The sequence below is a fragment of the Rosa chinensis genome, chromosome 7 (assembly GCF_002994745.2).
Source record: "Rosa chinensis cultivar Old Blush chromosome 7, RchiOBHm-V2, whole genome shotgun sequence".
Lineage (NCBI taxonomy): Eukaryota > Viridiplantae > Streptophyta > Magnoliopsida > Rosales > Rosaceae > Rosa > Rosa chinensis.
Window position 1 is genome coordinate 64,993,051 of NC_037094.1, and position 13,666 is coordinate 65,006,716.

Genomic DNA, 13,666 nt, shown 5'->3' on the forward strand with positions numbered 1-13,666 from the left:
TAAGCGTTTTGACAAATATACCCTCAATTTTATCGGGTTCTAACGGTAGAATTAACGGCAGTGAGTTAAGTGAAAGATTGATGTAAAATGAGTGAATTGAGTGATATTATTGAAAATACAGTAAGTTAATTGTGGAATAGTGATATTGGTGAACACTACTGATATATATATATATATATATATATATATATATATGGGGAGTGACCGGTGAGGGTTTAAAACTCCGGACAAGTGGAATTGGCTTCCCACTTTCTCTACTAGAACTCGGACCGGCTTCGAAGTGCTACATCCAAAGGCAATTAGAGGCACCTCAGAGAAAACCCTCACAGGCAAGTTCTACTTCAACACCAATCTCTTTCGTATTTCTCATTTGATATGCAAAGCCCTGCTAATAACAAAAGCCTCGTGCAAAACCTCAAAACCCCAGATCAACAAAACACTCATGGTCATGGCACTCTCTCTCAGAACCTCGTCGCTTCTTCCCAGGCCCTGTTTTCACAGCTCACTCTCCCTCTTGTTTTACTCGTCCAAAACCTCAGAATCAAATCCAACAGCTGAATACTTAATTAACCACCACCAGTTTTCCCCTGAAGCGGCTTTTAAGGCCTCGTCAACTATCGCTTATCTCAGAAACCCAGCAGAGTCGGATTTGGTGCTTTCATTTCTCAAGGAGAGTGGTTTCTCCAAAACCCATCTCGAGGGAGTGATTCAAAGGATCCCCAGAATTCTATGTGCCAATCTCGACACTTCCATCAAACCGAAAATCAAGATTTTTCAAGATTTGGGCTTTTCGGATTCCGACATTGCCGAGATTATATCCTCTGACCCCTGGATTCTGTGGCGGAGTGCCGATAATCGGCTCGGTCCTGCTCTTCTCGTGTTGAAGAGCATTCTGGGTTGCAATGCCGATGTGTGTAAGCTGTTAAAGTTATGTGGGCGTTACCTCCAACATGATTTGGAGAAGAGTTTGAGGGCTAATATGGAGTTGTTAAAGAGTTTGGGTATAGGTTCCACGCAGCTTGTTAAGTATTTGTTTCGATTTCCTAGATTGTATTTGCGTAAGCAGGAGAACATTTTGGAATTTGTTGAAAGGGTTGATAAAATGGGGTTTGATAGGAATTCCGGGATGTTCATATCAGCTATTGGGATCATTAGTTCTATGAGGGTGGAGACCTGGGAAATGAAGGTGAAGCTTTTCCGGAGTTTGGGGATTTCGGAAAAGGATGTCTTTGCTATGTTTAGGCGGTCGCCGCATGTGTTTGGTATATCTGAGAGGAAACTTAAGGAGGTAGTAGACCTGTTGGTCAGTGCTGGGAAGTTTGACATCCCGTTTGTGATTAATAATCCGGAGTTGCTTATGTATAGTGTTGAACGCAGGCTGAAACCAAGGCTAAAAGTTTTGGAGATTTTGGAAAAGAACAATTTACTTGATGAAAAACCTAAGTTGACCACATTCTGCAAGTACTCCGAGCAGAAGTTTGCTGAAAGATATATTCTTCCTTATGCAAATGAACTTGGGAAACATATGAGTTATGAATGCTGAATTGAACAGAGTTTGCAAGTACCTGATCATGAGATATGTACTATGAAGATCCTCAGCGGGGTTTCCTGTAAAGTTAACTTTGGTCTCTCGGACTTTGATGAATGGTGTTGAGGTGGAAGAGCCAAGAATTGAAATTGAAGGCCGTGAATTTTATTGGAGGTATTTCTTTGCTGTACCTGTATTTCTCTATTGCTCTCCATAAGAAGGCCATAACTTTTACAGTAATGTTGCTGTGAATCAAGTTATAATTTGTTCATTGTATGAAAGTCTTGTGAACTTTGAATCCATTGAAAAGAGCCATCGGTTTCAACTCAAACCATATTTGCTACTCAAACTTACTAAATGGTTCTTTTAGGCTTCCACTATCCAATATCTTGAGATAAGATTAGTCCGTTTGCTCGGTAGTTAACTTTTACAGCTAACATATATTTTTGGCTTCGATTGTTTCCTTTTTGCATAATTCTTTGGTGATTTATGTAATTTTTGTTTCTCAGATAGTTAGATTTCAACTTTCATTTTAGCCTGCAAATTATTTAGACATTATCAACTCTATTCATAATACAATTAGTTTTATTGAGTTGACCTATTTGAGTCTGACCACCCAAATTCACGGTAGAGTTGCTTATTATCATATGTCATAACTAATAAATTTACCAGAAGGCTTTGAAGGTTAGGCCTTTATCATAATACCCTGTGTCCTTGTGTGTAGCAATTAACAAAACTGTATCACTTTTCTATTGTTGCCTTTATGGTTGTCTTGCCTAACAAAAAGACATTAGACTACAAATGTTAAGACTATAAATGTAGTTGCATGAAGATTAGATGCACCTTATAGGTTTTTTAAGTAAGATGATGAAACTAATTTTAAAAATGTGGGAACACCTGCAACAGTTGAAGGTGGGAGGAGTCTTATATTTTGCTACAATAATTTGATGGATTTTGTTCTGTGGGTTGTTTATTACTAAGTGGTGGGGAGCTGAGATAAGAGTTGCTCATTTTCTAAAAATGGATAGTTGGGTCTGGATGGAGGGAGGGAAAGGGTTAGAGATTTGTCATGGGTTAGAGATTTGTCATTCTCATAGTTCATGTTGGTATTTTTGCTCTGCTCTAGGGCTTACTGGTGTTTATAAAATTTGCAGTTCTATGTTTTCTATTGAAATCTATTCGAGTGACCTGTCAATTTCAGTCTGTTACAAGCCTCATTTGTTTCTGGGGTTGTAAACATTGTTGCTGTAGATCCATTAGCTGGCTGGGTCTGTATTGCAAAAACTGCTATATGAATTAGAATGCCTCAAGTATTGGGAAATAAATGTGAAAATTTGCATGCATCTAAAAGAAGCTGCTCATCTTAAGATGAGTTCCTGTGTTCATTCCCCAAATTGGTGCCAATCACCAGCTTCCATGGTAGTGTTACATGGTCAGTGAAACTGCATCTAACCAAGGCCCTTGCAACTCCCATGGCCCCAGATGCTCGCGTAACTTTGTGTTGCTCCTGGTTTGTACCTTCAAGCTGGTGAATTGTCAATACAGGAGACTATCCAGAAGAAACTGTACTTTAACAGGCTTGGTATCACTGAAGCCGCTCCCTTTTGGTAACGTTGTGCTGTTATGGTTGTATCAGTGCGGTAAGCTTTGCTTGTGGGTTATTTAGGCACTTTATAGGAAGATGAAGCTGACTTTATTTGAGTTTAAATTGGGATGCTGATTTGTTTTGGTCCAAATTGAATCAATTTGGAGTCTTTTATTTACAACTTAATGCATTCATGCCCCAATACATTGATCATTCTAGACTTGAACAACCATGATAGTAACAAGTAACCATAGGAGTCTATTTTCATAAACATGATCAAAATTCAAAATACAACAAGCATGTACAAAACAACTAAAACCTCAGCTACCACTGGCCATTAAACACAAAACCCCCAAGATAAACAGCCGAAATCGAACAGCTTTACAGTACACTGAGCAAAACAGTTTCTGATTCCTGCAAAGCAATGCAGCTCAGAATGAGTTCATTTCCAGCAAATAGCTTCTGGCCTTGAGCAGCTTCTGCGCAACCTCCCCATACAAACCATTCCCAAATGCCCTCAACGCCAATTCCCCATCCTCCACCGCCATGTCGCCACCGCCGCCTACCAAACTGGGCCGGACCACCACGAGCGTCGCACCCTCGACCCAAAGCCCGCCTTTGAGCTCCAATCTGGGCACATGCCTCATCCTCATCCTCACACTAGGCACTCTAGTCCTGCACCTATCCAACCCCTCGTCCTCATCAGCAAACTCCTCACCTTCTTCTCTACACTCCCTCAACCCCTCCTTCTCCATCACCACCGTCCCCTCCGCCTCTCTGTCCCTCAGAACCAGACATTCGAGCCCGCTCTGCTCCCTCACCACCTCTTTCAACAAATAGTGCCTCGCCGACGCCGCGATCAGAGCACTGATCGTCCACACCACCCGCACCTTGAGCCCGCCGGTTAAGTCGGGCTCAGCTCCGGCCGTCACCTGCGACGGAGTCTCCCCGACGGATCGGAACCCTAGGATGACGCAGGTCCGGAGGGTTTTCCCGAACTCGGCTCTCCACTTGAGAACGGTCCCCTTCTCGAGGCGGAGGTCGCCGGAGGGGAGGTCGATCGCGAGGCGCTTGACGCGGTGGAAGCAGCGGAGGATCTGGGCGGGGCAGTTGGGGATCCGGGTCCGGGTCGGGTTGTTGTTGTTGTTGGGCTTGGGGCAGACGAGGCTGTGGAGAGACTTGAGGATGTAGCGGAAGGCGGAGGCGAGGAGGTTGGAAACGTCGTCGTCTGAGTCGGAGTCGGAGTCGGAGGAGATGACGCGGTCGACGGTGAGGACTAGGGAGTCGGTGTGGGGGACGAGGGAGTTGAAGCGTTTCGAAACGGCGAGGCAGCGAATGAGGGTCTTGGTGTCCGAGACCAGGTCGAAGATCTGGAGGATCACCGGGTCCGGGAGCCGATCGAAGCCGTCCATTTCCATCCAGAGAGAGAGAGAGAGAGAGAGAGAGATTTGGGCGCAGAGGTTTTTAGCGAGAAATGGGAATGTAGAGGAGCAGAGCAGAGGAAAGGAGGCACACGGAGTTGCTTTTCTCAGTGGGAATGAAAGCGTGGGGTGTGGGGCCCCATTTTGACCTGATAGGAGCTGATTACTACTGGGTCCCGCAGATTGCTTAGCGCCGGCTGCAGTGGTTTTGTACGCGAAATTTCTACGGTGCTTCGGAGTATTGAATATATGTTGAGAGTTGTTAGTTACTGTTGTTTTGTACGCGAATTATAATAATGATATAATTCTAACGATTCTTGATTTTAAAGTTTCTGTAGTATGAGTGTGTCGAGGGTCGTTGGTTATTGTTGTTTGCGGTGTGCGTTATATAATGAGATAATTTAATCACTTTCGGTTTTTTAAAGTTTCGATAATGTAGATTTTTGGATCACGAGTTTCAATACTGTGAACTTGTGTAGGCGTCTGATATGTTGGACTTGTGGTTGTTTTAGGGAGGAAATCAGCTGTCCCCAAACTCCCTATCCCAATCCTGTCCCACTAATTATAATTTGACACGTAGCAACTATTAACAACCTACTAACTCCGTCAACTCATTTAAAATAAAAATAAAAATACTGAACCCAAAAAGAAAAAATTTCAAATCTAATTCATTCCCTACTTTCGCAAGATCAAGGAGATGAAAGAACAGGCAAGAGCACTTTGATGTAGCTTCGTACATATTGTTCTTTCTTTTCTTTCAATCCCACGAAAACCAAACTAATGGTCAAGGGAATGAAATTGTATATATCAATTCAAAAGCTTCGAATCAAAAAGGTGCCCACAAGTAGAAACCATCTCAAGGATCCCCAAACGTCTAAACGGTCTGCAAAATGGTGAAATCAATTTGAAGGGTAGAACTTGAAGCTTTAACCCTGGGTCGCAATTTGGTAAAAGATTGAACCAGTTTGAGAGTGGGAAGTGGGTTGTCCACTTGCAAGTATGGGTAATATAGCTTTTAGTTTGGGTAAAGCTTAATTTAGTTGATACATGTTCAAAAGTTTCAGATTAAGAATTGATTTGGGTATGAAATTGATACGCGTTTAAAGATTTCAGATTGAGATAGTGTTAACTCCTTTTGAGATAGAGGACACATGTCAAATTAGTGAATTAATGAGACAGGGTTGGGATAGAGATTTTAGAGACTTCTGATTTCCTCCCGTTGTTTTACTAATTTTCTTCCATGAGATTTCCTTCTTTGGTGGCAATTAAATTTGGGGAGAAAAATTGGTATGCGATGTAGGAAATGAAGAAATTTTCATAAGTGAGATAAAGGCCCACAGATGTTGGAATTCTGAAATTGAATATCTTGCAGATATTAAAGCTAAGATTTTTTCAAAGCCCCCCTTTTTATTTCCACTATGGCCCCCGTTGATTATTTCTTATATATTTCATTTAATACCAAACTTTACAACTCAACTAATTTCCCGTTAAAAAGTAGTTGGAATTTTGAGTATTAATGTTAGTGACTCAAACCTATGGCCGGGAAGTGTCGCTTTCTCCGATCTCATCAGAAATTATAGTAAAACATCAATAAATGAATGTTCAACAAATTAATAATCTCGATTAAATAATAAATTTCTCTAGTCTCAACTCGGGACAAAGAACCTTGCTAAATGCATAAAATAATAATTTTTCTAGACATCCTTAAGAATCCAGTGAATATTTGAAGTAATAATTGATGAAATAAATGAAACAAACATTATAAAAAATATTAATAATTGATGAAATACATGAAAGAAATATTGTAAAAAATATTAATAATTGATGAAATACATGAAAGAAATAGTATATAAAAATTTAAAATACATATTAATTAAGATTTTTTTTTTTTTTTATCAAATCAACAACTCGTATACAGCATAAGGTTTCGAGTTCCCAGCAGCTGCTCGTCCTCTGGTCGGATCCCGATCTGACTAGCAACACTTGACGTCAGGTATCTTCTCATCACAGTTTCTTCAAGGGTTGCAGTGTTGGCTTGCCGGATTACTGGGGTTAAAGTCTGGCGAGTGTAGCAGAGCGAGGTCGAGGTTAGATCGAGACCTAGGCGTAGAAGATCGGCATTGAGGTCAAGTCGGCTTCAGCGTTTCCATCTTTGGTTGGGTTGGTGTGCAGATCCGGTCGTCGGTTTTAGATCGGAGTTGATCATCAGGTGGTGGTGATCGAAAGAGCTAATGGTTGGACCACTGCAATTCAGGCAGATTTGTTCTTGGTTTCCAACCTAAGTTTGTTGGATCATGCCGTGGAAAGGGTGGTCGCCGTAGATGGTGGCGGTAGGTTGGCAACGGAGGCATGAGGGTGCTCCTGTCAGTCTCGTTGCCTGGGTTTGGGCGTTGTGGGTTCAGTCTCTAGGCCCATTTGAGTAGGTCTAATTCTATTCAAAACTGAGCCAAGATGGAGGGTGTTTTGACACCCTCATCCATTACTTAGTGCTTCATGCTGGCCTGGCCCGAGAGTTTGACCTCCTTGGGTGATGTTGGGCCTTATGGTCTCTAAAATGTCAGTCGTAATTCGGATCATGGTTCTACGGAATTTACAATCTTCATGATCATCTATGGAAACTTTTTCCACAAACCCATATCCTAAAACCATTGAAACAGAAGACCCTTTTTGCCAAAATTGAAAAATAATTTGGTGAATTTGGAGAATACATACATACTTACATAGTAGATGATTGCATGCTAGCCCGGATGATCTTCAACTTGGGTTAAGATTGAAATTGCAGATTATGGGTTCCTAATCCCATTTCCGTTAGGATTTCTTTCATGTTCTTCTTTCATCTTCATCACCAGAGCTGCTCCGTCAGTGATATGTGCTTGGAAGACCCGAACTCTGGGTTCGAATGGAAGCCCTGTTTGTATTATGCTAGAGGGTACTGCAAGAATGGAACTAGCTAAAGATTCTTGCATGGTGGAATTGGGGACTTGGGTTCAGATGGTGCTCCACATGTTGGGTCACCCAGCAAGCAAGCTTGAGATGATGGACCAGTCATGCCATGAAGCATTCCTTAGATCCAAGTCTGCTCAACAGCAAAGACTGGCTACAGCTTCCCAGCTAATGGCCTCGGCCAACTCTTAACCAACGGTCACGATGAAGCCGTCATTTAAAATAGATGGTCCAGATTTCGCAATTTTCTATTTTAAAATATTTTTTCTGGGTAATATCAATTGTAAGGACAAGAATAACCCTCAAAGTTTGCCACCTAGCAAACGCCATAACGGCCAAATGGGTTCTAGGTACTAATGTTGGATCGGGGAGTGAGTGAACATCAAGTACCAATGTGACATTTTATTAACTTAAGGTACCGAAGTTATTAATGAAACGAACGTCGGGTACGGTTTGCATTTTTTTCCCTGAAAAAAAAAAAATCAAACACAAGGTATTGGGTTTCAAAAATTAATTTCTAATCAACAGGAAAATGTTTTAACATGAACTATTCTGTGGTTTTTTTTTTTCTCTTTTTGCTATGCAAAAAATGAAGAGTGATCATTTTTTTCTTATTGTTGATTTTTTTCTCTATTTTTTCTACCTCATAATTAATTATTTCAATAATTTTTTAGTTTTTTGTTAATTGCTAGCTCTTTCTTTCTTTTTTTTTCTTTTTTTTTTTGACAAATGTAATGGATAGACTTAGATTTAGGTCATAATAGGATTTCTTTTGTTCTCTCTCACCAATATGAGTTCAACATGTATATCTTAAATTTTTATGTCACATGATTTTAATCATAATTTTAGTTCTTATTAAATATATATATAAATATTTTAATGAGTATGTAGTCAAATTGAAAAAGGAAAATAGATAAAGAAAATAATAAAGAATGCAATCTAATATTATAGAATTGAAAAGTCTAGAGAAAATAAGTATAATATTTTTTTGGTATAATTATTAATAGTCATTCTATAGTAGGTTATATATGTCATTTAATAATTCATAATAGAGTGAGGTCAAGTTAGCAAATCTAGAGGTGCCAATATAAACACTTTTTCAAAAATCACTTAATTTATATCCCTTAAAAGTCCAAGTTTTGGGGATCTTGCAGGCTTATTTAGTTGAAGGCCTGAAAATACTAGATGGAACAATAATTGTACAGAACTTTTCACATAAGAATTTATCTAACGAAAATATAATTCATAACACGGAGAATTGTTGACGCAGTGTAAACCTCTTCACTGAGGAAACTTCACTGCGTGGCTTTTAACGTAGCCAACACGAAAAGATAATCCAATATGAAACACTAGAGTTTACAGAATACAAGTAGTGTTGTTCTTAACAAACACTTTCACTTAGCAACACATGCTAACTTGTTTTACAACCGTTCTAACTTCTAATCCACAATTCTAGATAATCTATCTTCAACTTTCCTTGCTCTCGAATGAATCACTGATCTTGAGAGTAAATATGAATGATCATGCAATGGAAATACATGAAACAGGTAAAGAAGGTTTTTCAAAAATGATTTGAACAAGTAGTTCAAAAGTGGACGATTTTATGCATACAAAAACCCTACTTCAAACTTTAGTTTTTGAGGCCTTTTATAAGGGAGAAATACTCCCCCTTAATCGAATCTTGTCTTAATTATCACTTAAGATAAATTTAGGAAGGTTTAAACTGTTTTGGAATATACAAACAAAACTTTCCTAACCAAGATCAATCAATATCTTAAATTGATATGCATGATAAAAACTCTTTAATGCAAATGAGAATATTGAATCAATCTAACCAATATGCATATCAATTAAAATCATGCAAAATGATATGGACTGAATGCCATATTTGAACTCAAGATCAGTGAATCAATTCTGCTTGATCTTCTCTTCATGATCCGATTCTGTGATCTTCCTCTTTGTGATCCAAGTCCACTTCATCTTTTGTTTTCCTTGTGACAATGGGAAATCATGCATTGAATGGTTATAGCCCAATATACTTACAATCTCCCCCTTTGGGCATTCCCATTCAACTCATGATTTTTCATCTTTTACCCTGCATGTTAGTTTTCACAGATAAACACTAATCACTAAACAAAGAGTGCTACTTGGATTGAGGAATCAGTTTCCATTCTTTTTCAGATCCAAGTTGCCAAAATAAAATTACTTAGAAATAATAATAGAAAGCATCCCAAAAGTATCTGTGCTTATGCACTTACAGCTTCAAAAAAAAAAAAACTTTTGTCCATCAAAAATTAAAAATGCAGAAAACAGAAATAACAAAGAAAAATCTTTACTTCTCCCCCTTTGAATGGGAGGGCCCGTCGAACTCCTTAATAAGCTTGGTGCCAGTGTCGAGAAACTCCTCTTCATCAATGGAATCCGAGCTCTCCTCCGGTGTGACAGGCTCCTGCATGGTGTTGGATGGACGGGGAGCGTCAAACCCGGGAGGGTGACGCTGCATGTTCCAAATCTCCTGTGTGAGAGTGGTCAGAGCATGACGAGTACGAACAAGGAGGGAATGCATGTCGTCCATGTCCGTAGTGAGGCAGGCAATCCTCCAGTCAGCCACCATGATCTGGTCACGGAGACTATCCAGAGAGACAGGAGGAGGAGCAGCAGAGGTATCAGAAGAAGAAGCGCGAAGAGGAGGGCTCCGACTGCGCTGACGCTGCATGCCGGGATGGAGAATCCCGGCTCTTGCAGCGGCCTGACAGCCTTCCTCTGGAGGAGGCAGGCGGCGATGTCCACCAAGTAGAGTTGTTTGCTGCGTGCGAGCCATGGTGAGAGAAACCAGTTAATGAACGAACCTGCACACAGAGACAACCAAGAGTAAAATCTGAGGGAGACAAGAGAGGCTATATATGGAATAGTTAGGTTTAGGGAAAACCAAAGAACACACCGATTGGGATAGCGTCTCAATTGAAGAGAGAAGTTATGACAATTTATTTTTCCTAGAAGTACGCATGCAGAGAACTTCTCCCCCTCAACTTAGGCATAATCATTATGGAAATTAAGTACAGTCAGATAGCCATCAAGGAAGGAAACGAAGAGACAAAAGACAATCGTAGAATCGGCAATTATAGCAGATGATCGTTTCCTTTGCTAAGAATCAAGACAATGAATGCATAGGTCATATCGAAGAGAGAAAAAATAGCATAGTTTAATCACAGAGAGCACAAATCATGTAGTGAAGTGAACATATTTCAGAGTGTGGAACATGATGTATTCTATCAACAAAGAGAATTGGTACTCATATTCAGACCTTAGAGAGTAACTCTGTGATAAAAGTGAGTATAACCAGTAAGTGGGGCTTAGAGACACGTTTAGTGACAGAGAGAAAGAGTGAAATATGAGATCGAAACATATGAACTAAGCTCATGAGATCTCCTTAGAAGGGGTAGGAAACATTGTTCCTAAGCACGTATTTTATTGAAGTCATAGACCGCTTTTATTTAGTGACAAGAAGTACTCATGTAACAAGACTCTTCTCAGCAACTCTCAGAACAGATGTTCTTAGGGTACTAAACATAACAAGGATGCTCCATGGAGAGAGTCTCGAGTAGTTGTCTGCATATTTTATTGTACGTGCAAATATCACTCACCGACTCGTTTCTTGCAAACCGTAGAAAGTTCACCACAACTAAGGCCTGATTACTCAGAGAGATGGGATGTAGTTATCCATTCTCGTTTCTTACAAATCCTAGAAAGTTCACCACAACTAGGACCTGATTACTTTGAGAAGAGGGAAGGGATCATTTGAGCAATTCAAGTAGGTCACTTATTTCACCGAATCTCTCTGGATAGTAAACAATGAGCAGGCCACCACATGTGCTATAAGTGAAAGTGCATATGAGGATTTTCTGAATAAGATACTAAACATGAGTACACAATTTTTTTCCAGAATAAGGCATGTCAACAAAGGATAAAGAGCAAGGAAAGTATGTACATTTCACTAGAGACTGTGGTCAAGGGATACTAAGATCACAATTTTCTCAAACAACAGTGGACAGTCATTCTTGTGCCTTAGTGCTTAGAACATATCCCAAGTGCATTTCTCAACATCTTAAACCTAGCAGTGTCAAGGGGCTTAGTGAACAAATCAACAAGTTGATTTTCAGTGGGCACAAAGCTTAATTCAAGTATGTTTTGTTCAACTAAATCCCTAATAAAATGATATTGAAGATCAATGTGCTTTGTTCAAGAATGTTGAACAGGATTCTTATTAATGTTGATTGCACTGGTGTTGTCACAAAAGATAGACAACTTACCTTGAGAGATGCCATAGTCATGGAGCATTTGCTTCATCTAAAGCATTTGCGTGCAACAACTCCCAGCTGCAACATACTCGGCTTCTGCAGTAGAAAGAGAGATGCAATTTTGTTTCTTGCTATGCCAAGCAACCAAATTGTTGCCTATGAAGAAACATCCCCCTGATGTACTTTTTCTATCCTTTAAGTTTCCTCCCCAGTCAGCGTCAGAATATCCTGCAATTTCTATGTTAGTGTCAAAGGTATAGAAATTGCCACAGTCAATTGTACCTAAGATATATCTGATGATTATTTTGACAGCCTCCAAGTGTGATTCTTTGGGATTTGCTTGAAATCGAGCACACACTCCCACACTGTAGGAAATATCAGGTCTACTGGCTGTTAGATACAGTAAGCTTCCAATCATGCTTCTATAGAGAGTGGAGTCAATTGATTTTTCATTTAGATCCTCGCTCAGCTTTGTAGTGGTGCTCATAGGATTTGTAACCACCTTCTTGGATTCAAGCCCAAATTTCTTGATGAGATTCTCCGCATATTTGGTTTGAGAGAGAAAGATGCATGTATCAAGTTGCTTTACTTGCATCCCAAGGAAAAAGGTTAGCTCCCCACACATGCTCATTTCAAATTCACATTCCATGACCGATTGAAATTCATTTACAAGATATTTAGACATAAAGCCAAAGACAATGTCATCAACATACACCTGAGCTATGATAAGATCATTTTTCACATGTTTTACAAAGAATGTTTTATCAATTGATCCTCTTGAGTACCCTTTTCCACCAGATGGGTGGAGAGCCTTTCATACCAGGCTCGTGGAGCCTGCTTTAACCCATACAAGGCTTTCTTGAGTCTATAAACATGATTCAAATTATGTGGATCTTTGAAACCTTGAGGTTGTTCCACATAGACTTCTTCCTGCAAGACACCATTTAGAAAGGCAGTTTTGACATCCATTTGAAACAACTTGAATCTTAGGTGACAAGCAACAGACAAAAGCAATCTCACTGATTCTAACCTTGCAACAGGGGCAAAGGTTTCATCAAAGTCGAGACCTTCAATCTGTGAATAACCTTGTGCTACTAGTCTAGCTTTGTTTCTGATTATGTTCCCTTTTTCATCACATTTATTTCTAAAAATCCACTTCGTGCCTATTATATTGCAGTTTCTAGGTCTTGGTACCAGGTACCACACATCATTCCTAGTGAACTGATTTAATTCTTCCTGCATAGCACTAATCCATTCATCATCTAGTAGAGCTTCCTTGACATTCTTTTGTTCAATTAGGGAAACATAACCACACTGAGATATAACATTCATTGTTATTTGATTTTCTGTGATAAAACAAAGTAAGGCATTACCTCGACTTACCTCATCTACACTTACCTGTGGAGCAGTTTGGCTTCTAGTTTTGAGACCATCAGAGATTTGTCCAAGAATGTCTAGACGAGAATGATGTTTTTGAAATTGCTTGAACCCTCTTTTCATTTGAAGAGCTGGCTCGAGGATGTTGTCAGCATTCTCTTCCTGTTCATCAGTAGTTGGTGAGTCTTCTGATTCTGATCTGAAAGTAGGTGATGTTTCTGCAAAAATTTCCTCCTATCTAGTGTAGTAATCATCAATAGACACGTTAATAGATTCCATAACAATCCTAGTTCGTTTGTTATAGACTCTATAAGCACGACTATTAATAGAATATCCAAGGAAGATACCATCATCACTTCGAGCATCAAATTTTCCTAGCTGCTCTCGATCTCTCAATATGTAACAAGGACTTCCGAACACACGAAGGTGGTGTATGTTTGGTTTCTTACCTTTCCACAGTTCATACGCTGTTTGGTCAGTTCCAGGTCTCAAAGAGACTCTATTTATGGTGTAA

At 39.7% G+C, this 13,666-nt stretch overlaps 2 protein-coding genes across 2 annotated transcripts; one reads left to right on the forward strand and one right to left on the reverse strand.

Annotated features, from left to right (window-relative positions):
- Window positions 1–448: 448 nt before the first annotated feature.
- On the forward strand, window positions 449–1,543 carry LOC112179471. Its single transcript, XM_024317888.2, has one exon. The coding sequence runs from the start codon at window positions 449–451 to the stop codon at window positions 1,541–1,543; it is 1,095 nt and encodes a 364-aa protein (XP_024173656.2).
- A 1,725-nt stretch (window positions 1,544–3,268) lies between these two features.
- Window positions 3,269–4,656, reverse strand: LOC112179866 (F-box protein At1g22220). The gene has a single exon (XM_024318355.2). It carries the CDS (start codon window positions 4,529–4,531, stop codon window positions 3,545–3,547), a length of 987 nt encoding a protein of 328 aa, XP_024174123.1. The 5' UTR covers window positions 4,532–4,656; the 3' UTR covers window positions 3,269–3,544.
- Between the last annotated feature and the right edge of the window lie 9,010 nt (window positions 4,657–13,666).

Coding starts and splice junctions, on each gene's coding strand:
- LOC112179471 (XM_024317888.2), top strand. CDS start 449: ATGGCACTCTCTCTCAGAACCTCGTCGCTTCTTCCCAGGCCCTGTTTT.
- LOC112179866 (XM_024318355.2), bottom strand. CDS start 4,531: ATGGAAATGGACGGCTTCGATCGGCTCCCGGACCCGGTGATCCTCCAG.